Source organism: Tupaia chinensis, unplaced genomic scaffold (genome assembly GCF_000334495.1).
Source record: "Tupaia chinensis unplaced genomic scaffold, TupChi_1.0 Scaffold000199_1, whole genome shotgun sequence".
Taxonomy (NCBI): Eukaryota; Metazoa; Chordata; class Mammalia; order Scandentia; family Tupaiidae; genus Tupaia; species Tupaia belangeri.
Window position 1 is genome coordinate 4,709,749 of NW_006159674.1, and position 22,508 is coordinate 4,732,256.

At 34.7% G+C, this 22,508-nt stretch overlaps 1 protein-coding gene across 4 annotated transcripts in view; it reads left to right on the top strand.

Moving 5' to 3' along the window:
- The window catches only part of CABCOCO1 (ciliary associated calcium binding coiled-coil 1), a 167,489-nt gene that overhangs the window by 36,772 nt on the left and 108,209 nt on the right, over nt 1-22,508 (top strand). For all 4 annotated transcript variants that reach the window (XM_006147077.3, XM_027771267.1, XM_027771268.1 and 1 more), the window contains exon 5: nt 4,639-4,711. In XM_006147077.3, the coding sequence (XP_006147139.1) occupies nt 4,639-4,711 (73 nt within the window). The remainder of the gene's footprint in view (nt 1-4,638; nt 4,712-22,508) is intronic.

Below are 22,508 nucleotides of genomic sequence, written 5' to 3' on the forward strand. Positions count from 1 at the left end.
TATACTTCCTCAAAGTTATTATGCACCCTGAAATATTTTGTAGTATTGACCAATTAAACTCACTAAGTCTTCCTATTTAGAAAGTGATGGTGGATGGAGGGGAAATACTTTTATTACAGTAATTCTTCACTGGTGAGCTAAAAACACTCTGTCTTTTTATATAGCCTGTCATATGCTCTGCAGTAGAGTTGCGCATCCCTTGAAAGGGACATTTTTAGAGTTTGCAAATAGTCAAATGAGAGTAGGTAAAAAATCTTTTGCCCAACTATAAGCTTCTGCGAATATCTCTGTACTTCTTGTACTATATTTGCCAGTGTTTTTCAACTGCAAAACTTAAAATTCTAAGATTAAAAAGTGCTGGATAATATCCTAGACATGCTTATGATTTGCTTGGCAAGGATCCTAGTCCAAAGGAAGCTGTTTAAATATTAGTGTGTTTAATATGATAAAGTTTATAGACTGGTTTCTGGCATGAACCAATAATGGAATATAGTATGTTTGTTATATAATAGCATGCGCTATAATGTCATTTAGTAATATAAAAACGTATCTCTTAATGAGTGCCTTTGACTAAAAGCCATAGTAGTTTTTATGTCAATTAAAGTAAGGAAGGATCTTTATAGGTGGAGAGGGGTGGGGATGGAAATCCAGAATTGGAGAACCTGTTTCTGAAAGTGTCTATCCATTAGGATTTGAGATCACTGGGGAAGAGGAATTCTGCTCTGCACATTTGTATCAGCATCCTTGCCTCTTCTCTTTCTGTTTGAACATACCAGCTTTTTCTTGCAGAACACATTTTTACAGCTGAGCTCTAAGCCCAGGAGGGTTATAATGGGCATGGGAACTGGCAGTTAACCATGGCAGCAAGACCCACGCAAGTGCCACAGTGACACCTTTCAGACAGTGAAGAATAGCAGCCCTTTCCCCTCTCATCTCACCTTTCTAAGCAAATGTTCATTGTATGTTTCTTGACACTTCTTTTCTTAGAAAAGAGTTAAATTAGGAGGGGATGTCAGTGTTAGTCACCTTTAGATTCTAACTTCACATACCACAGATTCTTAATCTTACCTCTCTAAGAGAAGGTAAGCATTAAAGAGATTAGTGAAAGTAAGTAAATCAGAACTATTTGTGGATGCTGTTAAATGCTCATATGTGATTTCAAAGAAACTATACATTTTAAATAGTCTTATTAAAGACAAATAAAATATCAGTTAAGTAGAATATTAGAATTGATACCAAAGTTGGGTAAAGAGAAATGTACTTTTTTACAACACCTGTTCAGAATCCAGAATCCACATAGATACAGAATCCACACACATTCAGAATCCACATAGATACAGAAATGTGAATTTCATGGCAATTAAGTCATATGACTTTTTATTTGGATGATTACAAAGGGTTTTTAAAATATAAAGGTAACTCTAGGGCCAGCAGGTGGCGTGGTAGTTAAGGCACTGGACTCCCCCAGAGCTGACCAACTTTGCATCTCAGAACTAGCAGCTTAAACCTCATGCAGGCACACATGTGGGCATGTTCAGAATCCCAGGAGGAGTTTGGAAGAGAAGGGATTTTGGTGTGGTTTGGCCATCCTCCCTGGAGAGTGAGTTCTCACTTTCACTGTCTCTTTCTGTCTCTCCAGCAAGCGCATGCGCCATATGGCAAAAACCTTAAAAAAAAAAAAAAAAGTATAAAGATGTTTCACTTTAAACTTATATAAATTTACCAAACTTTTACAATTTAGGGAGAGCCGTTTTTAGAACATGACTGATACCACAGGAAACTCAACTGACAATAAAAGTGAAATTTCATGTGATGTTCTTAATACAATCTGTTATGTATCTATGATATGAAAAACCTAATATCAAAATTTTGGACCAGTGGTGGCATGGTGCTTAAGGTGACTGGACCCACCATGGGTATCTACACAATTTGAGTCCCAGACACAGCAATCTGTAAAATACACCACATGTGTGTCTACGCATGCCAAAGTCCCAAAAGTAGGGAGAAAAAGAGGAAAAGGGATTGCAATACAACTATTCCCTGTGGAGGATCCTTTCTCCCTTTTCCTCTCTCTCTTTGTCTCACTGTCTCTCTCCAGCAAGTATATGCACTCTCTGGCAAATAAAAAAGAAATTCTTCCCCACTTGTGAGATTTTATATATATGAGTGTGTGTGTGTGTGTGTGTGTGTGTGTATATATATGTACATATATATATATATATATGTATAGTTATATATAGATACAGTTACATATCTATATGGATCTATAGAAATCTATATTAATAATTTATAAACCTATATATAGACCTATGTAACTACTTATTGTATAATATATACAAATATGAATGCAAATATAAATACCACCATAACTTTTTATTTTAAAATTTTGTAGAATTTTTTTAGAACTATTTTAATTTTAACTTTGTTATTATTATTCTCCAATTTTATCAGAGAGAGACAGAGAAAGAGAAAGGGAAAGTGAGAAAACAAGCCACCAGGCCCGGGACTTGACCCGTGGTTGGCCATGTGGGAGTCCAGCGTCTTTAACCACCATGCCACCTGCAGGCTCCCACTAACTTTTTAATATACAACATCATAACATTATTTTCACATATATCTGGTCCAAGTAAAGGTCTGTTATTTTCTGTTTTCCCTATTCTCTGGGACTTAGGGAATGATAAGGTGTATAGGTATATACCAAATACAAGATAATCCATCTTACCCTCCTGCACACAACAGGGTATTGCCCTTCCTGGTCTAGAGCCACAGGTCTTGGCCCATTTTCATTTCTTCTCTTTTTGATTTAGGATTAAGACTTGATGTTTGACAAAATAGTCTAGGAGCTTGAGTCAGTTGGAAGAGGAAGTGTCACGTTGTGTTCCCATAGGGAACCACCTGATAGCTCCCTGGAAAAGCTGAAAAATGGGGAGAAGCAAGGCAGAAAACTTGGCCTGTCCCTGAGAAAGTGTCTTCTGTAGGCACCTGCCCTTGAATATCTCATCCTCATCCTGGCTTTGCCCCCCAACCCTGCATCTTCGAACACCGCATCCAATTAATGCATTACATTTTCACTGTAAGAAGTTAATTTCTCTCTTAGCATGAGACATTATAATTCCTATGAAGAGAATACAAGAATATGGCTGAAAGATTATGAAATTGCAGGAAGGTTGATTTATGAATTAAGTTCTTCCTGTGATACAGATAGAGAAAGGGACATTTTATTCTCATTCACTAAGAGGAAGCAGAGCTATTTCCAAAATACTCTATGTTCTATATTTTTTAATTTTTCTACTCAAAAATCAGTTATTGTCACTGTAGTATTTTTGACCTTAAGGCTTTTTTTAGATAACTAGTGTAAGGGAAAGTGTGTTTGAACTTACTTTTCTTCATTGAATTATCAAACATCATTAATCTTGCATTTTTCTAACTAACAAATCAAAGTGATGTCAAAAACTAAGTTACTTTTCTGTATGCTGATGAGTAGTTTGAATGCTCCTTTATTTTTTAGAAGAAAAACCATAACAGTTTACACACACATCACTTTTTAATTGATTATGTTAGTAGTGAGATCAACTGCTAATATAACTCAGAGAGACCCAGCTGCCTGAGGATTTCTTCATTGATTTCAAATGAATTGAAACTTTGATCCATTACAACATTCAGGAGAAGCCATTATTATACATGCTCTGTAGCTACATTTTGCAAATGTTAATTTCTCAGCTATATTAAAATCAATTTTCTTAAATAGCAAAAGGCACCAGAGTGAAAGAGAAACCACTATGACAATTTTTTTGTTCTTGGGCATTTTGCTATATTATGAGTCTATTAATTTTCCCAACCAGCAGGAAGAGAATTAGAAAAATTCAAATATTATCACAAACAGGATATTAGAAGTCAGCCCTTCAGTAAATTTTTAACTCTCAATAATACTTTGCAAAGCTTTTTAAATATACTAGAAATATTTGGTTTAAAGACTCCTACCCTTTGGCTCTTTGTAGTTTTTATACAATGACCACCTGACTTTAGAATAATAACTGAAAAAATCATCTTTTTAAAATTAATTCCTTGCTTTGATGTGTGACTGATATTCTGCAGGAAAATCAGACATCTTCTAAATGGATTTGAGTTCATGTCGCATCATTTTTCAGGTGTTATTAGAGATTAATTTAATCTTGAAACAGTTTGGGAATGTAAGAGGAAGTAATTGATATGGAACTGGAGTATAAAATTTAGGACCATTCATACCAGAGAAAATTGACTTCAATTTGGAGCAAAACATAAAAAAAATAGGAAATTCAATGTTGTTTAGGGACAGTGTGTTACTTCATTTTAAGGTTGGAAAAGTTAAGCTGCAATTTAATTGCTCCATTATCCCAGACCTATCCACTTATTACAAATAGATTTATTGATATTATTTTAGGTATTGCGGTACATTTTCAGTGTCTCAAGAAATAAAACTTGAATTTCTTAGCATCTCTGAATAATTTCTTATTCCATAAATCAAGTGGTTAACTCTATATTAGTGTTTAATATCTTTAGCATGGTCAGTATAAACTTTCCTCTAATAAATGCCCTTATATGTTTTCCCTATTTTCTTGAACAAATTTAACAAAGTTGCCTGTTTATTTTATATTTCAGCTTATTTCAACACTACAAACTATATGAGTTTATGTTCTATTCTGCCAGGGAAGAAATCGTGATAGGAACTGAGGTAAGTAATTTATCTAGATGAAACCAATTAAGCTGAATCACTTAATGCATGCTGATTAGCATCTGGATATTTAACTGCTTAAAGCAACTTCTTGTCAAGATTATTCAAGTGTTAATATAACCAACTAGTAGTTTGCAAGAAGAAAAATTATATAAAGTGAGCTTTGGATTAAGAAAATAAGCTGTCTTTTGGCACTAAGAGCATTGTTAATCACGTATACTTATGTATTTATGGATTATTTGACAAAGCTCAATTGGGTAGGGTATGTGTGCCTTCATACAAATAAAATCAGGAAAAATTTGATAAATTAATTCAGTTAAATCTCTTCTTGTGTCACTTTGATTTTCAGTCTACTCATTGTTTAACCTAATTCAAATCTAATTTTCTCAGTGTAGCAAACTTACTATAATTGTGTCATACCTCAAATAAGGTTTGGACTGACTCTCTGATCATAGTTTTTGAGTTTATTCAGTTGATCTTGATGAATTTTGGCTACCATTAGCCTAGATAAGCACATAACCATACACTGTGTTACATAGTTTCCTAATAGTTTCCTGTGGGTTGATATAGTCAACACAACTCCATAGAACTTTCTTGCAGGCAAGGGATATCTGCTGTTTTTCTATTATAGTACATAGTATTATACAAGAGATAGTAATCTCTCAATACTGCGTATGTGATTCAGTGGCAGTGCAAAAAATAGCAGTTCATTATAGTAAATGGTCTACCTGGAAACACTTCTGAACAGCCTTACCTACAGTCATGTATTTTTTAATGACTAGAAGTAAGTCATCTGGAGACTCACTTCTAGTCATTAGGAGAACATATTAAAGAGACTAAAGATGCCATCACAAGTGCTCATGTAGGTTCTTAAGCACGTTAGGACATTAGGAGGCATCATTGTCTCTTAGAAGTATCAGGGGAATGTCATCAGAAATAAACAGTGAATGGGGGATAGTCTCATGATTTTCAGCTTTCTTGATATTAGGAACTAGATGGAATGTGCCAGCTCTTCTGTCTTCCTAAGTGTTGCTCTTCTGGAATTTATAAACTGCTTACTGCAAAAATAGATAAGTCACCATGTCATACGCCCTCCATTTCAGTTCTTGTCCTAATGCTGGCCTTGTAAAAGTACGTTGCAGGAAAACAAGAACCCGTTTTGCTTTTGACTTTCCTTTAAGATACTTCTTTGCAATCTCCTCATACTCATACTGTAGTTTAAATTACATGTCACTTGACAAAATTCCACAGAAAATAATTAGCAGTTTGGAATATAACCCTATCTCATCTACTCAGCAAATTTTGAGGAAAATGATAGTGGCTTCAGTGGTGGCATAAGTCAATATTTAGAGTTATCAAGAAAGAATTCCCAAAAGAAATCTTTATGTTTGGTAATTGCTTCATCATGCCTTTCTTCAATACTTTAAGGATATTTTTAGGTGACATTTATGCTTATGGAAAGATCAAATGAATAAAATAGACAGGGATTGACTCATTAGTTTTTCTTTTTCTTTTTCTTTTTTTTTTGTGTGTGTGTGTGTGTGTGTGTGTGTGTGTGTGTTTTCCTCAATCCAACTTGAGCTATTAAAAAACCCTTAAGGAAAGGTTGTTGGGATTTGACCAGTTAGACCACTCATGCAATTTTAAAGGAATAACAAAAGCAGATATAATACTACAATAATTTATGACACTTTAGAAGTGTCTGAGAATTGTTGGTACAAATGTATTGTGTGTTTTTTTTTTTTTTTGAGAGGTTTTTGCTATAGGGCGTGTGCACTCACCAGACAGACAGAGAGAGACATAGAGACAGAAAGTGAGAAATCACCCCCCAAGGGGGATGGCCACGCCACAATCCCTTCTCCTCCATTCTCCTCTCGGGATCTTGGGCACACACACACATGTGCCCGGCGTGAGTTCCAAGCCACCGGGTCTGGGACATGAACCGCAGTCGACTACGTGGGAATCCAGCAACATAGCCATTACGCTAACTGCTGGTTCCCCAAATTGTTTTAATTAACAACCTTTCATAGAGGAGGCAGGAACTTACCACAACAATATGATTATTCATGCTGATCTTGGTACATTGAGACCAGACAAGGGCCATATGACAATCACATGAATGTTTCAAATTTAACTCTCAGACAAGCGTTTTATTATACTTAGATAATACTGAAGAAATTTAGTTTCTTTCTCAATTGTGAATAGAAGATTAGAACAAAGCATAGATCCCCTCTATTCATAGAAGGATCTAGTTCAGAAATGAAAACAGAATGTTGACATAGAATACCATCATATTCAACCTTTAATAAGAGATCTAGGCCGTGACGGTCAGTAGCATCTAACATCACAGAAAGAGTAAAACATATTTACCTCCTAATGGAATTATACAAACTCAGGCCATCTGGTGGTATAGTGATTGGGGAAGCTGGATCCCACATGGCCACTGCATGGTTTGATTCCTGGACCTGATGGCTTGTAAAACCTGCCAGGCATGTATGTATGCATGCGTAAATTCCTAACAAGAAGGAGAAATAGCAGAGAAGGGATTGTGGAGTGACTATCCCTTATGGGGGTGTTTTTTACTTTCTCTCTCTCTCTCTCTCTCTCTCTCTTTTTCTCTCTGTCTCTCTTTGATGAATACATATGGCTTCTAGCAAAATTTTTTGAAACTCATAGAAAACTATCATTGAATTGTTATTACTAAAATTTGAAGTGTTTGTTCTTCTGGTCATTCATCTAACACTCAGTACCCATTTACTGGAAATGTGGAAGATGGAGGAACATGTTAAGGACATCATAGGAACACGATTAGCCTAGATTCTGAGAGAGTCTATTAAGACAGAAGATGTAGAATATCAGGCACATAGTGGCATAGCAGTATTGCAGCACCATGTGAGGCCAGAAGCACATGGGGAAGGTCCCCGGTTTGCATCTGGAGGGTACTGAGTGTATTATGGGTTCACACATGGTGCTCATCTAGGCTGACTGAGGCTGTGGGTGGATTGTAGCATGGGGACCCTATCGCAGATGCCTGTCTCTCACAATTTCTCTCTCTGTGTGTCATGATAGAAATAAATAAACTTTTAAAAAAACATGTGGGATCTTCAACACACAATTTACAAGGAAATTAAAAAAATATATAAAGGGTGAATTTATAGATCAAAAAGTACTTGAATCAAATTGCAACTTAAGCATCATATTTGGACCCTATTTCAACGAAACAGACAGGACAGACAGACAAACAAATCAAGACACAAATACAGAACAGATTTGAGCTAATCAAAAGCATTTGAACATTGATCAAATATTCAATATGGATACATACTAATTCCTAGAATCTGTGAATATGTCACCTTACATGGCAGATGGGACTTTCTAGATTTGGTTAAATTAGTATATTTGAGATGAAATTATTTTGGATTATCCAGGTAGCTTATTGTAATTACAAGCTTCTCTAGAAAAGAAAGAAAAACAGGAGAGTCAGAGAGGGGGAGATTTGAAAATGCTACACTGTTGGCCTTGAATTTGAAGGAAGGGGTCACAACTTTATCAAATGTCGTGGTATTGGATATGGCAATGCCTATTTCTTGTGTTTTTTTTTTCATATCAAATTGATTCTTAGTTTTCATTTTTCTTAAATATGAAATTTAGAATTAAACTCGTGCATATATGGGGTTTTTGTATATGGCATGTACAATCATTTAGCAAAGTGGCATTTAAAATCAGTTGTGATAGATAACTGGCTATGTGTTGGATAAAAAGAAGTTAGATTTCTGTCTTAACACCAAACTTAAAAATGAGTCCAATTTACTAAAAGATCCATTTTCCATGATTACAGACTATAACTTGGCACATTTCCACTGAGAAGACTAGAAAAGCTGAACAAGATTATTTTTGAGACTTAAATGTTTAAAAGCTTAGCTAGCAAAGCTCAAAAAAAAATATGAGTCCAAGAGGTAAGCCTGGCATATGGAAATACATTCTATCTATATGCATATACCAGTTTGGAAAGGTGTCTAAGAGAATTAGAAGCTGAGAAGTGGAACTTTGATAGACACATGCAGCTAGGAGAACAAACATTTTTGGAGAATATAGTAAATCCCGCATATTGGGACTTCAAAGGATCACATTTTAGGAGATTGGCCCTCACATGGACTGAACTTCAGTTGCAAATTATCTCATGACTGGTGGATTTATGTTATCTATTTGTAGTGCTGTGAATTTCTTCTGTAAAGTAAAACAAAATCATGTTACACTCCAGATTATAAGAACAGTTTTTCATTATCAATGTCTGTCACATAATAAAAAATAACCAGGCACATAGAAAATAGAAATAGACCATGAATGTTCCAAATGATGAAGTAATTAGTTATATACTTTTAAAAAGTATGCTTGAGAAATAAAAAATAGTCTTGAAAATAAAACATAAGATACTGAATTTTTGCAGAGAACTAAAAAATGTTTTAAAAATACCAAATGGAAATTCTGGAATAGAAAATTGTGATCATTAAAATTAAGAACTATAAATGAATATGTTTAACAACAGGTTAGTCATGGCTAAAAATGAAAATAAGTTAACTGGAAGATAAGTCTAAAGGAAAAATCTAAAATGAAGTGTGGGTAGGCAAAAGCATCATTAAGTAGAAAAAAGGCATAAAAATATACGGATAGAGTGAAAAAGAATGACAGAGATATGACAGAAGTCAATTCCAAATGACAACATAGAAGCAATATTTTAAGGGTCAGTTTTCCAAAACTAACAAATAGCATAAGGGCACAGATTTTTAGATTCACTCTAAATCACAAATACAAGCAAATCCACACCTATACATATCTTAGGAGATTTTCTGAACATGAAAGATGAAAAAACCCTTGATACCAGGCAAGGAGGAGAGAGGGAGGAATAAGATATTTCCTTCAAAGAAGCAATAAATAAAGCTGACAGCTAATTTCTCAAGAAGATAATGAAATAACTTCAAATTATTCTAAGAAAATAACTACCAATCTAGAATCCCATACCAAGCAAACATATACCTTCAAAGATTTTAATAGAGGGATGTTCAAACAAAAAAAACATAGAAACTGATTCCGAACAGAAACACACTAAAGGAAATAGTAAAAGATGTTGTACGGGCATAAAGAAAATGATTCCAAATGGAAAGTGAGAGTAATTGAAAAGAATTTAAAGCAAAGTAAATTGGAATAGATGATAGATCGATAATAGACAAATATATCTAAATCAATATCACATGTATAACACAATAATATCATATCATATGACATTTAAAATATAAAATGACAACATGTAAGTTGACAGGAAGGTGAATGAGTTAGTGTTCTAAGTTTATGGCATTGTTTGAGAAAAGTAAAAGTACTTGTTTATAAACATTTCATAAATCAAGAGTAAATTGAATAAATACTAAGCTAAAAGTGGAAGAAAATGGAATCATAAAATCAGCATTTTATTCTACTCTCCTTTCTTTCTTAATAAAACTGAATACAACAGACTGGGTAATTTATAAAGAATTGAGGATTATATTTAGTTGATGATTTTGCAATCTAGGATTAATAGTCTATAATCTTGGAGAGTCTTATTGGTATTGGTGGAGCACTCTCTGCAGAGTCTTTTTAAAAATATTTCTATGAAAATAAATTTTATTTGCTATGTCACAATGGATATCCTCAAGAACTTTACTTTGCAATTATTTACAATTATTTCAGTACAGAACATCACACTATGAGAGAGTAAGAATGAACATGTCTGTATGTCTCTGCTCTTATTTTACTCCCTCTCCTTATAAACTCACCACTGTTTAATTAGGGACCCTACCCTGATACATCATCTACTCCTAATTATCTCCCAAAGACCCTACCTATAATCCCATAATAAAATTTTATTTTATTTTAACTCACTGAAATAACACTGCAATCAAATTTCAACACTTGAATTGTGGAGACACATTCAATCCATAACAGTTAGTTTAAAGTGCTAAATTTAAAATGTAAAACTGTAAAAACAAGAGAAAAGTATTCTTACTTATGGGATTAGCCAACTAAAAATTTTTGTTTTGTTTAAATTTGTCAGAGTGTGTGCACCCTCAGGGGAGAGACAGAGAGAGAGAGAAGGTGAAAAATCACCCACTACGAGGAATGGTCATGCCACAATCCCTTCTCCTCCATTTCTCATTCTTTTTAGGATTTGGGGCATACACACACATGTGCCCAGCATGACTGGCAAGACGCTGGGTCTGCAACCCAGACTGCATAGTAGGTCATATAGGTTCCAGCCACCTTACCACCAGGCCATGGGAAGACCTTTTTGTCCCCTAAGTCCTGAGTCTTCCATGAGCACATATGTACTAATATTATAGAAAGTTGTGTATACCTGAGTATCCATCAAAACCTAGTTTATAACTAACATGAAGAAGGTAAATAAAGAAAATGGTTAAAGAAATTGAAGTATAGTCACACAACAGAAAGCTATCAGGTTTCCAGGAAAAAAAAAAAATGTAGTAGATCACCAAGTATGGTTCTCTTAAGATCTCTAAAACATACTCTTAATTTTAAAAGTGTAGCACATAAGGGGGGCAGCAGATAGCATGGTGGTTAAGGTGCTAGACTCCCACTTGGTTTACAATAGTTTGAGTCCTGAACCTGACAGCTTACTTTCTCGCTTTCCCTCTTTCTCTGTCTCTAGAGAATGTACATGTCCTATAGCAAGTTAAATATTAATAATAATAATCATAAATAAAATAATTGTTGAAAAAAATGTGTAGCACATGGACTAGCAGATGATGTGATGGTTAAGGTGCTGGACCCTACATGGCTGATTCTACAGTTCAAGTCCCAGACTTGGCAGCATGAAGAACACACTGAGCACATGTCCGTACATGTCCAAAATCCCAAAGGAGAATGAAGAAGGGATTTGAGGTGTGGCCACCCCCCTGAAGGGCAATTTCTCACTTTTGCCCTCTGTCTCTCTCTTTCTCTCTCTCTTGAGAGTGCACATACCCCACAGCAAACATCTTTTAAAAAGAAAAAAGTGTAGTAGTGGAACAATGTGAATTATATTCTCATTTGCTTAATTGGGAAGTTTTAAAATCTTTTTGTTTGTTTGTTTTGCCATAGGTCATGTACAGACAGAGAGGGAAAGGCAAAGTGAGAAATCATGCCTCCCCCTTCCCCCCCCCCCCGGAGAGGGAGTGGCATGGCCATGCTGCAATCCCTTCTGCTCCATTCTCTTCTTGGGATTTTAGGCATGCACACACACACACCTGGCATATTTTTCAAGCTACCAGGTCTGGGATCCAGTGCCTTAACCACCTTACCACCTGTTGGTCTGGGAGCCTTTTTATGATTTCTTATTCATTTAATTGTTGTATATCTCCATAGCACACAATATGGTTTTTCAAAATATGGATGTATGTGATAATTAATATGAAAATATAGAAACCTATATATGCATCTAAATGTTAATAAAACAACTAGAGGAATTTATATTAACTATTAACATGGCTTATCTTTGGGTAATGATAAAAAGAAAATGGATTAAATTTGAAAAGAGACATTTTATTCTGTATATCTCAGATTTATGTGTTTGTCTTTTATCATGTGAATGCCTTTATGTTTTATTTACACGATAATAAAATTGTTCCCTACTTCCTTTCTGAGAAGTACTGCAGCACATTTATAAATTAAGTACAGGAATATAAACATGCTTACATAAAAGGAGACTTTAAAGAGTATATGGAAGATGGAATTGGTGCAAAAAATTTCAAAATCTATTTATAGTTTTTTTTATAATACATATTTTCATATTTTTTGCGGACCCCCTTATACTAACATATTGATGGGTAAAGAAACATCTGGGTTTAAACAAGATGAAAAGGACATAAAAAATAGGTGTGCTCTCAATCCATAAAAGGTAAATACTTTAGAAGTGTGTTGCTGCTATATTTAAATTTTAAGTATAAACTAGGTTTAGCTAAAAAGTCATTTATAGAATAAAAAATCTGGTGTTGTGCTATAACATCCCAAAATTTCCCAAAGAAAATAAAATTGGTATCTCATGAATTATGCATATAAATTACATTTTTAAAATATTTATTCAGTTTAATTTCATAGAAGTGTCAACACATCAAATCTTGGATCATTTGTGTTTTCAAAGGTAATATCATATACACATATTTAAAGTCACACACATATACATATTTGATTTATGATATTGTGAAACCTGGTATGATTAAGTCTTAAATTAGTAATTTCCCTGATTTACAAAATGTAACTGATAGGTATAGTTTTTTTTCTAACTGGTTATGCCAGCACACTTAATGTTTCAGAATGTGAATATTTTCATACTATCTCTCTTTGCACAACCCCAAGGGGCACCATTCACTTCCTAGTCCATGTGCTTAATGGAATTGTGCATCACAGCCTGTGCAGTCATTGGTGGAAGCCCTGTTTTCATAAGTGGTACGGTTGCAGGGTCTGATTATTATATGTATGATAAACTTAGGAAGATTTTAAAAGAGAGTCATAAATACACCTAAGTGGTTACTTTGCCTACAGTCATATTTGACAACCTCTCGTGACCCAAAATAATGCCACTTAAGGTCAGCAATATAAAAAATTCAGACCTCTCTAACAGCAGTGAATGTCAACTGTATATAATTTCATGTTCCGAGCACTTATTCCTAAAGCAAAAACAAAATAAAGAAAACAGTTTTTTTCCTCCCTTATTTCAAAACCCACACAGATTATAGGAGTTAATGACACTATACTTAAAACTGTTAGTATTTTTTTGGAGAAAAAAAACAGATAGGAACATAAATTTTATTTTCTTTCTTTAAACTATAAAGTAATGGTGTCCTAAATAAACAAAATATGAGACTTATGTACACATTCATCCTTTTAAGGAAAAAAGGCAGCAAAAACAACATTGCATGTCTGATCGTATTTTGGTAAGGAAGAAAGCAGTGAAGCATAGCTATAAAGATATCTTTTTTCTTTTCAGTTTACCCTTGAGATGTACCTATCAAAATAATCTAAACTTACCCAGATGATGTTTTTAATCTTGAAAAAGGCTTTTTTCTTGTTGGATGATCCTATTAGCAAACTGCTGGAAGGGAAAATCATACAGGGCGTAATTTGTAGTTTGACCTACTCACATTGGGTGTTGCTAAAGAAAATCAATCAGAAATTGTTGTGTTAAAATAACTATATCTGCTCTACCTGGCATGTGTGACTAACTGGCTTTAGAATCTATCATTTAAAGAAAATGGTTGATGCTAGGGTATACAATTTATCAAACTTCACTCTAGTCCTTTTCTCCGAAGCACAGAAAAATAATCATCCCTCCCTAAATATAAATCTTTTAAGAGAAATTCAAGGAATCTGTCTCCAGCAAAATAATTGATAAATGGCAGGGACATTATTTAAAGATGGTTTCCATCACCGACTACATGGCACCTCAACTCTTGAGCCTGTCACTCAAGTCTTTCCATCTGTTGGTTCACTAGCATCAATTTCAGCTCTTCTATGACCAGTTCTCTGATTGCGCTAGGTTGGTTTTTTGGTAATTACAGCTTTCCTACTTACTTTTGCCTTGAAGTATGAGGCTCTCCTACTGCCTGACATGCTCTCCCACCTTTTATCTGCTAACCCAAACCTGTTATTTCCTCACAGCTCACTTTGAGAGATGCTTCTCTTCAAGAAAAAAGGGAAGAAAGATGGGAAAAGGGAAGGAAAACAGGAGGGATGAAAGTGGAAAAAAGAGGGAGGAAGGGGGAAAGAAGTACTCTCTCTATTACTTTTTAGTTTTTATTTACATAACTTTAACTACCTCGTTCAGACATATCATCATGTACTCGCATAGAAGCTGACTACTGATGAAGAGCTACATCTCTTGGAATTACTTATATAGTTCTTGTGACATCAAGATTTCCAACATTATTGTTTTTCTCAATACAGAAACTATATACATTTCTCTAGTGGTTTAAAATTGTTACTTGGGACCAGCACATGGCATAATGGACTCCCACATAGTCAACTGCAGTTCAGGTCCTGGGCTTGGCAGCTTAAAACTCACACCGAGCACATGTATGTGCATGCCCAAAATTCTGAGAGGAGAATGGAGAAGAGATTGTAAGTGGCTATTCTCCATGGGGTGTGATTTCTCGCTTTCTGTCTCTTTGTCTTTGTCTTTCCAGCGAGCATATGCACCCTATAGCAAAAATTTCTCTTAAAAAAATAGTTTACTAAATAAATTAATGTAAAAGAAAGAAAGTTTTGTTTTATTGAGAAAATACTATTTTGGTATGTAGGCCAAAAACCTAAATCAACCTTTTTCAGTGTCAATCATTAAGCACATTGACAAGAAATTCTAAGTTGATATTGGAAGAAAATATGTTTACCCTAGCGATTTATTTATTTATTTTTTGGGGGGGAGAGATTTTTGCTATAGGGCACATGCACTCGCCAGAAAGACAGAGAGATACAGACAGAAAGCAAGAAACCACTCCCCAAGGGGGGTGGCCACACTGCAATCCTTTCTTCTCTATTCTGCTCTAGGGATCTTGGACACATATGCACACGTGCCCGGCATGAGTTTAAACCACCGGGTCCAGAACTCAAACCACAGTCGACTACAGTCGATTATAATTAATCATTATGATTATATTTGTTATGGTAATCTGTGACCATGAGCTTTAATGTTACTATTGTAATCATTTTGAGTTGCTGTGATCAAACCACAGTCAACATAGCCATTATGCCAAGTGCTAGTTCCAGCTATTTTTAATTATAGAGACAGTCAACATAGCCATTATGCCAAGTGCTAGTCCCAGCTATTTTTAATTATAGAGAACTTACTTATATGAACCACCTTGTGAGAGGCCTAACTATAGCCCATGACAAGTCAAGACTCTAACATATTAATGGCCACTAATATTTAGACTAGGTCAGATTTAAAACGTATGTCTTGGGTGAGGGAAACAACATAAACAAAATTTAAAATTGAAATGTAAAAATAAAATTTATAGAATACATGAAAGAAAAGGCATAGCAGTCTTAATATTCTAAATAATGATGTTTTACAAATCAACAAGAAAAAGTTGCTGTGCTAATGAAAAAATTAACCAAGCATATTTACAAGAGAAGATACATAATTAGCCAATATATATATGCAAAGATTTTTTTACTTTCTGTAGTACTTAAAGAAATGCAAATTAAAGTAAAATTGGTTTCTCAAAAATTAAAGCAATACCAAACTCTATTGTGATTGTGTGGTGAACTCACACTCTTATGTAATGCAGGAAGGTGTATAAACTGATAGACTTTCCAGTGAGCAGTCTGACAAGTAAAATCTAATTTTTAAACACATTTACCTTTTAAATGAATTTTACTCATTGAATTTATCCCAAGGAGATAATCAGACAATGGGCAAGAATATGGGTGCATAGTTTTTTTCATAACAGAAAAAAAAAATGTGAAGTACCTTACCATCTGTCATTAGAAGGAAAGTTTTAAAACATTTGTGGTGCTTCTATTCAATATATAATTCTGTCATCATTAAGAGTACTCATATAGTGTTGTACTTATGATGGAAAATTATTCGCACTATGTTAATTATATGATAAAAACTGGCTACTAAGTATGTCTATTGTGATTGTAATTTATAGCTTTACATCCACATCTGTGTTTCTATACATAGAAAAAAAGTCCTGAAGGACATACATCAAATTGCTAGCATTAGTCATTTGGTGTTGATAGTATACCAGACGATCTTTGCTTTCCCTTTGTACTTGTCTATATGTCCTCAAATTATTTTTTTTACAATCAGTATCTTATTACATCATATAGCTAGTTTTTAAAAGTATAGGCTTAAACTATCAAAGTTTTACTTTATTGCTTTATGTATTCCTTATTCAGCACTATTTCTTTTTTTTCCTTGCATTTAACTTAAAAGATTGCATAACATTATGAAAATGTCTATTTTGTTTTGAAGAGATGCATTTCATGTTTATGTGATTAGGCAGTGTTCTTTCTCCCTAAAGCAAAAGGTTCTATTGCAAATGAAGATTTAATTGTTACTCCAGGATTAGCATCTTATTATTCATGAGTTACATAAATCACAAAAAATGTCCAGCACGATCACAGTAAGACCTAGAAAACAAGGACTCTAGCTACAGGAATTTACAGGCATATATCATTTTATTGTACTTCATGTTATTTTACTTTGAAGACACCATATTTTTTTTTAACAAATTGACAGTTTGTGGCAACCCTGCCTACAGCAGCTCTACTGGCATCATTTTCCCAACAGCATATGCTCACTCTGTGTCTCTGTCACATTTTGGTAATTCTCAGAATATTTCAAACATTTTCATTATAATTATATTTGTTATGGTAATCTGTGACCATGAGCTTTAATGTAACTATTGTAATCATTTTGAGTTGCTGTGATCCACACCCATTTAAGATGGCATACTTAAATATTAATAACTGTTGTATATGTTTTGACTGCCCCACCAACCAGCCATTCACTCCATCTCTCTCACTCCTCAGAACTCCCTGAGACACAGCAATATTGAAATTAGGCCAAGTAATAACCCTATAATAGCCTCAAAGTGTGCAAGTGAAATAAAGAGTAGCATGTCTCTCATGCTAAATCAAAAGTTAGAAATGATTAACTTTAGTGAGAAAAGCATGCTGGAAGTCAAGGAAGACAGAAAACTAGGCCTCTTACACCAAACAGCTAGGTTGTGAATGCAAAGGATAAGTTCTTGAAGGAAATTAAAAGTGCTACTCCAGTGAACACATGGATGATAAGGCAAAATAACCTTATTGCTGATCTGAAAGAAGTTTCAGTGAGCTAGACAGAAGACCAAATTAGCCACAGCATTCCCTTAAGCCAGAATCTAACCCAGAGCAAGGCCCTAATTCTCTTCAATTCTGTAATGACTGAGAGAGGTGAGGAAACTGCAGAAGGAAAGTTTGAAGTTAGCAGAGGTTGGTTCATGATGTTGAAGAAAAGAAGTTGTCTCCATAACATAAAAAGGGAAGGTGAAACAAGTGCTATTATAGAAGAGCAACAAGTTATCCAGAAAATTAAGGTAATATAATTGATGAGTGACTATAGTGAACAAAATATTTTTCAGTGTAGAAAAAATAGCCTTGTATTATATTAGGTTACTGGAAAAGTCATGGTATATTTTTCTATGCAAATATACAAAATGGAACTTTCATATATAAATAGAAGTCAATTTCTGGTTTCAAAGCTTCAAACAATAGACTAACTTTCCTTAGAGGTGAATGCATCTAGTGATTTTTAAATTGAAGTCTACACTCATTTACCATTTAGAACATCCTAAAGCCTTTAAGAACTATGCTATATTCTTGGGCCCTATAAATGAAACAGCCAAGCCTGATATGTTTGTTTACAGAATGGTTTACTGAATATTCTAAGCCCACTAGTGAGACCTACTGCTCAGATAAAAAGTAAGTAAATAAAACAAAATATTCCTTTGAAATGATTATTGTCCATTGACAATGTACCTGGTTATTCAAGAATTCTGATGGAGGTGTACAAAGAGATTAGTGTTGTTTTCATGTCTATGAACACAACATCCATTCTTCAGCCCTTGGATCAAGGAATAATTTTGAATTTCAAGTTTTATTATTTAACAAATACATTTCATAAGACTCTATCTGCCATAATGATTCCTCTGATGGATCTAGGCAAAGTAATTGGAAAATCTTCTGGAACTGATTTATCATGCTAGAAGCCATGAAGAACGTTTGTGATTCATGAGAGGCAGTCAAAATATCAACATTAACAGAGTTTGGAAGAAATTGATTCCAATACTTATGGATAAATTCGAGAAGTTCAACACTTCAGTAGAGGAAGTAACTGAAGACGTAGTGAAAACAGCAACAGAAACTAAACTTAGAAGTAGAGCCTGCCGATTGGACCAAATTGCTGAAATCTCATAATAAAATTTTAACCAAAGAGGACTTTTTATAGGTAATCAAAGAAAGTGGTTTTTTAATATGGAATCTTCTTCTGGTAAAAATGCTGTGAACATTGTTGAAATGACAACAAAGGATTCAGAATATTATGTAAACATAATTGATAAAAGAAGGGTCGGTTTGAGAAGATTCACTCTAATTTTGAAAGATATTCTATGGGTCAAATTGTTATGAAATAGCATTGCATGATACAGAAAAATATTTTGTGAAAGGAGGAGTTGACTGATGCAGCAAACTTCATTCTTACCTTGTTTTAAGAAACTGCCTGACAGTACATGACCTGGTGGAAAAGGCAGCTGGATTCCACATGGCCAATCCCATGGTTAGAGTCCTAGACTTGGCGACTTGAAAAATACAGTAGACATATGTGCGAACGTGTCCCAAATCCCAAAAGAAGGATGAGATGGAGAAGAAGGGATTGTAGTGTTACCATGTCCATACCCCATGGGAGCTGCTTTCTCTTTCTCTCTCTTTCTTTCTCTCTTTCTCTCTCCCCCTCTCCAGGGAGCACATACACCCTTTGGAAAAGTAAAACATAAAAAAAGAATCTGCCACAGCCATGTGAACCTTTAGCAGCCACCACCCGTATCAGTCGGCAGTCATCAACATCAAGAAAACACCTTCCATCAGCAAAAAGATTACAGCTTACTGGAGGAATAGGTCATCATTATCATTTTCAGCCATAATGAATTTTTAATTATGGTATATATATTTTCTTAGACATAATGTCATGACATACTTAATAGACTACAATTTAGTGCAAACATAACTGATAAACAAAAAAATTCATGTGACTCACTTATTGTGATATGTGTTTTATCACAGTGTTCTAGAACCAAGCACAGTATCTTCAAGGTATAGCTATACTCTACTGTTTAAGATATTGTCTGACCAATAGATGGGAGGGCATAGGAGGAAGAATACAATTTAAGAAAAATTACTATTTCTCTTTTCTGTTATTACACACACAGAGAACCCAGTAGTAATCAAAGTTTTGGATTTAAAGACAAAGTGTCTTTAAAGGAAAGTCTTTTCAGTCTTTACTAGGATGTCCAGACATACCTAAGGTAAACTTTACCGGGTTTAGCAACTTACTCTTGAAAAGGGACATTTTCAATCAACACGTGCTAAAAAAAGATAAAAAAAAAAAAAGAAGTCATATAGATTTTCCAGAATCCAAGCCCACCAAAGAAAAAAAGATTCAGAGTGGGAAGAATAAGTGTCTTCAAATCTGAAGGATTGGCCAGATTAAAAAAAGGTTTGTCTTGTCTGCATAACTCCCAGATGGTGGAACAAAGACCAGTGAATTTTGTGGGGGAGGATTTTGACTAAATAAATACAATCACTTTCTTAATAATAGAATATCCAAAAATGGAAGAGATAAGATATGAGAGGGTAGGGGCTCATAATTTCCCTTCTTTTATGCTACGACCTCTTAGCAAAGGTGCTGGCAAACAGAAGGCACTTAATAAGCTTTGTTAAATGAACTGAGAGGGAATAAGTTCTATCTACATTGAATATGTTCCAAGCTTAGTGAATGTAATTTTTGTTTAATATTTTGTAAATTTGTTTAAAGAATTGAGATTTAACTAGATCTATTTATCTAAGATTTTTCTGAGATTTCCTAGGACAATTCCAATTTAAACTATTTTTTTTTTCATCCTCCCCATGAGTATGCTGCCAAATGTTCTTCTCATTAGTTGAGCCCAAAATTTATGATGAGCCAGTCTTACTCTGGGTAGCATAACTAATAGACTGACAGAGTAGATTCCTTTGTACAGGCTGGAAATCATATTGGACTGCTATAGTTGGAGTGGATAGAGAAATACAATTTATAACTAAGAAGTCATTTACCATAAATATATATAGATAGCTCTCTCTTGGTGAATGCACAACTTATATATTAATAAATGCAATCAAATGTAGTTCAACAAAAACTCTAAGGTGATATAGATGCTTTCACTGGTTACTTTCTTTAAGAAGAAGATTTTGGTCACAGTTCTATAATATTGGGCCACATACTAATGTTTCCATGGTGTTCAAGTTTGGTTACTAGGCCACCCTTAAGGCTTGGTGAGTGTTTGACAGATGGCTGAGAATAAACAAGTAAGTATGCATTGTGCAGAAAAGCATGCAAGTGAAGAGTCAATCAAGAGAGAATAAACATGCTTAGAAAGAGGCCACCTTATTGGTATTCTGACTACAGAATAGGGCAACTTTCTATGCTAATTATGCAGCTGCATCAGCACCATTGACACTATAGGAGTGAAGAGGGAAAACCCAACAAAGTTCTTTGTGGAAAAATAGCTCTGTGCTTGATCAAGGAAATAATATAAGGGTAGAAGAGGTAGAGGTTTTTGTTTTGTTTTCATTTTTTAAGTTGCTTTTTTCTTCTGTATGTCTGAAGCACTAATGACCATAGCAGAAGTGGCAAGTTTAACTGATGAATATGGAGTTTCACAGCTCCCAGAGCACAGCTTTTGGACTAATAAGAATTTAGATGGGAGCTGCAACCTACTTTCCTTTATTTCAATATTTGCATGCCTGGTACACACAATATCATTAATGTGCTTGTGGGAGATTTCCACAGATACACACACACACACACACACACACACACACACACACAGTCTCTCTCTGTACTGAGAAAGAACCAGATGGGTAGACCATCCATCCATTATTCAAGGAATGTTTTTCTGCCCTTATTGAATACACATTTACTTAAAGAATTAGGTTCTTTCAAGTATTATAGATGGCAAAAAAAAGACATGCACTCTAACAAATGAATGCAGATATTTTGCATCATTTACAGAAGAAAGCTTTTTCTCAAGGAAAGGAAAATGTATTAAATAAATATCACATATTAATATTCATAACCTGGAACATCCAGTGTTTCTTCTGTGAAACACCCAACTTTTCTGACATCTATAGACCATGCTAACCCTCCCTCCTATAGACGGTCTGATTTGAACTAAGGCGGTATTAGTTTACATGTAATCTGGCAAAAGCAAGGTGGCCTGGAATCCTGTCTTTGCCTTTTCTCTCTCTCTCTCTCTCTCTCTCTCTCTCTCTCTCTCTCACACACACACACACACACACAGTTTATTCCTAGGAGCTTGAGGGAAATGGTGACTCTTTACTATATATCTTCAACTTCCTTTGACAGGTTAGTCCAGATATTATACATAAAACATCACATAGATGACACAGAGATCTGGATATTTTCCTGTCCAATTTTCCTCTTTGGTTTTAAAAATATGTCCACGAATTCTTCAAGCTTCTGCCTTTGAGGCAGAGCTTAATTTCCCTCTCCTTAAAAGTGAACTAGATGGGGCCAGCATATGGCATAGCAGTTTTATCATTAGATTCTCACCAGGGACCATGGTTTGAGTCCCAAACCTGGTGACTTGAAAAATTACATCAGGTATGTGTGCGTGCATGCCAAGATCTTAGAAAGAGAATGGAGAAGGGGTTGGGGCATGACCACCCACCAGGGGGGTGATTTCTCACTTTCTCTCTCACTGGTTTTGTTTCTCTCTCTCCCTGGTACGTTATGTATCTTAAGGCAAACACCTCTTTAAAAAAAAGTGGATGGGACTTCTAGTGCAGTATTGCTTCTAGAGCAAAGAATATGGCAGAAGTAATGGAATGCCAAGTTCAAGATTACCTATAAAAAGTAAATGATAGTTAAGGCAGGAGAATTGCATGGGCCAACCTCTGTTTCAAGTCTTGGACCTGGTAGTTTGAGAAACAAACTGGGAGCATGTGC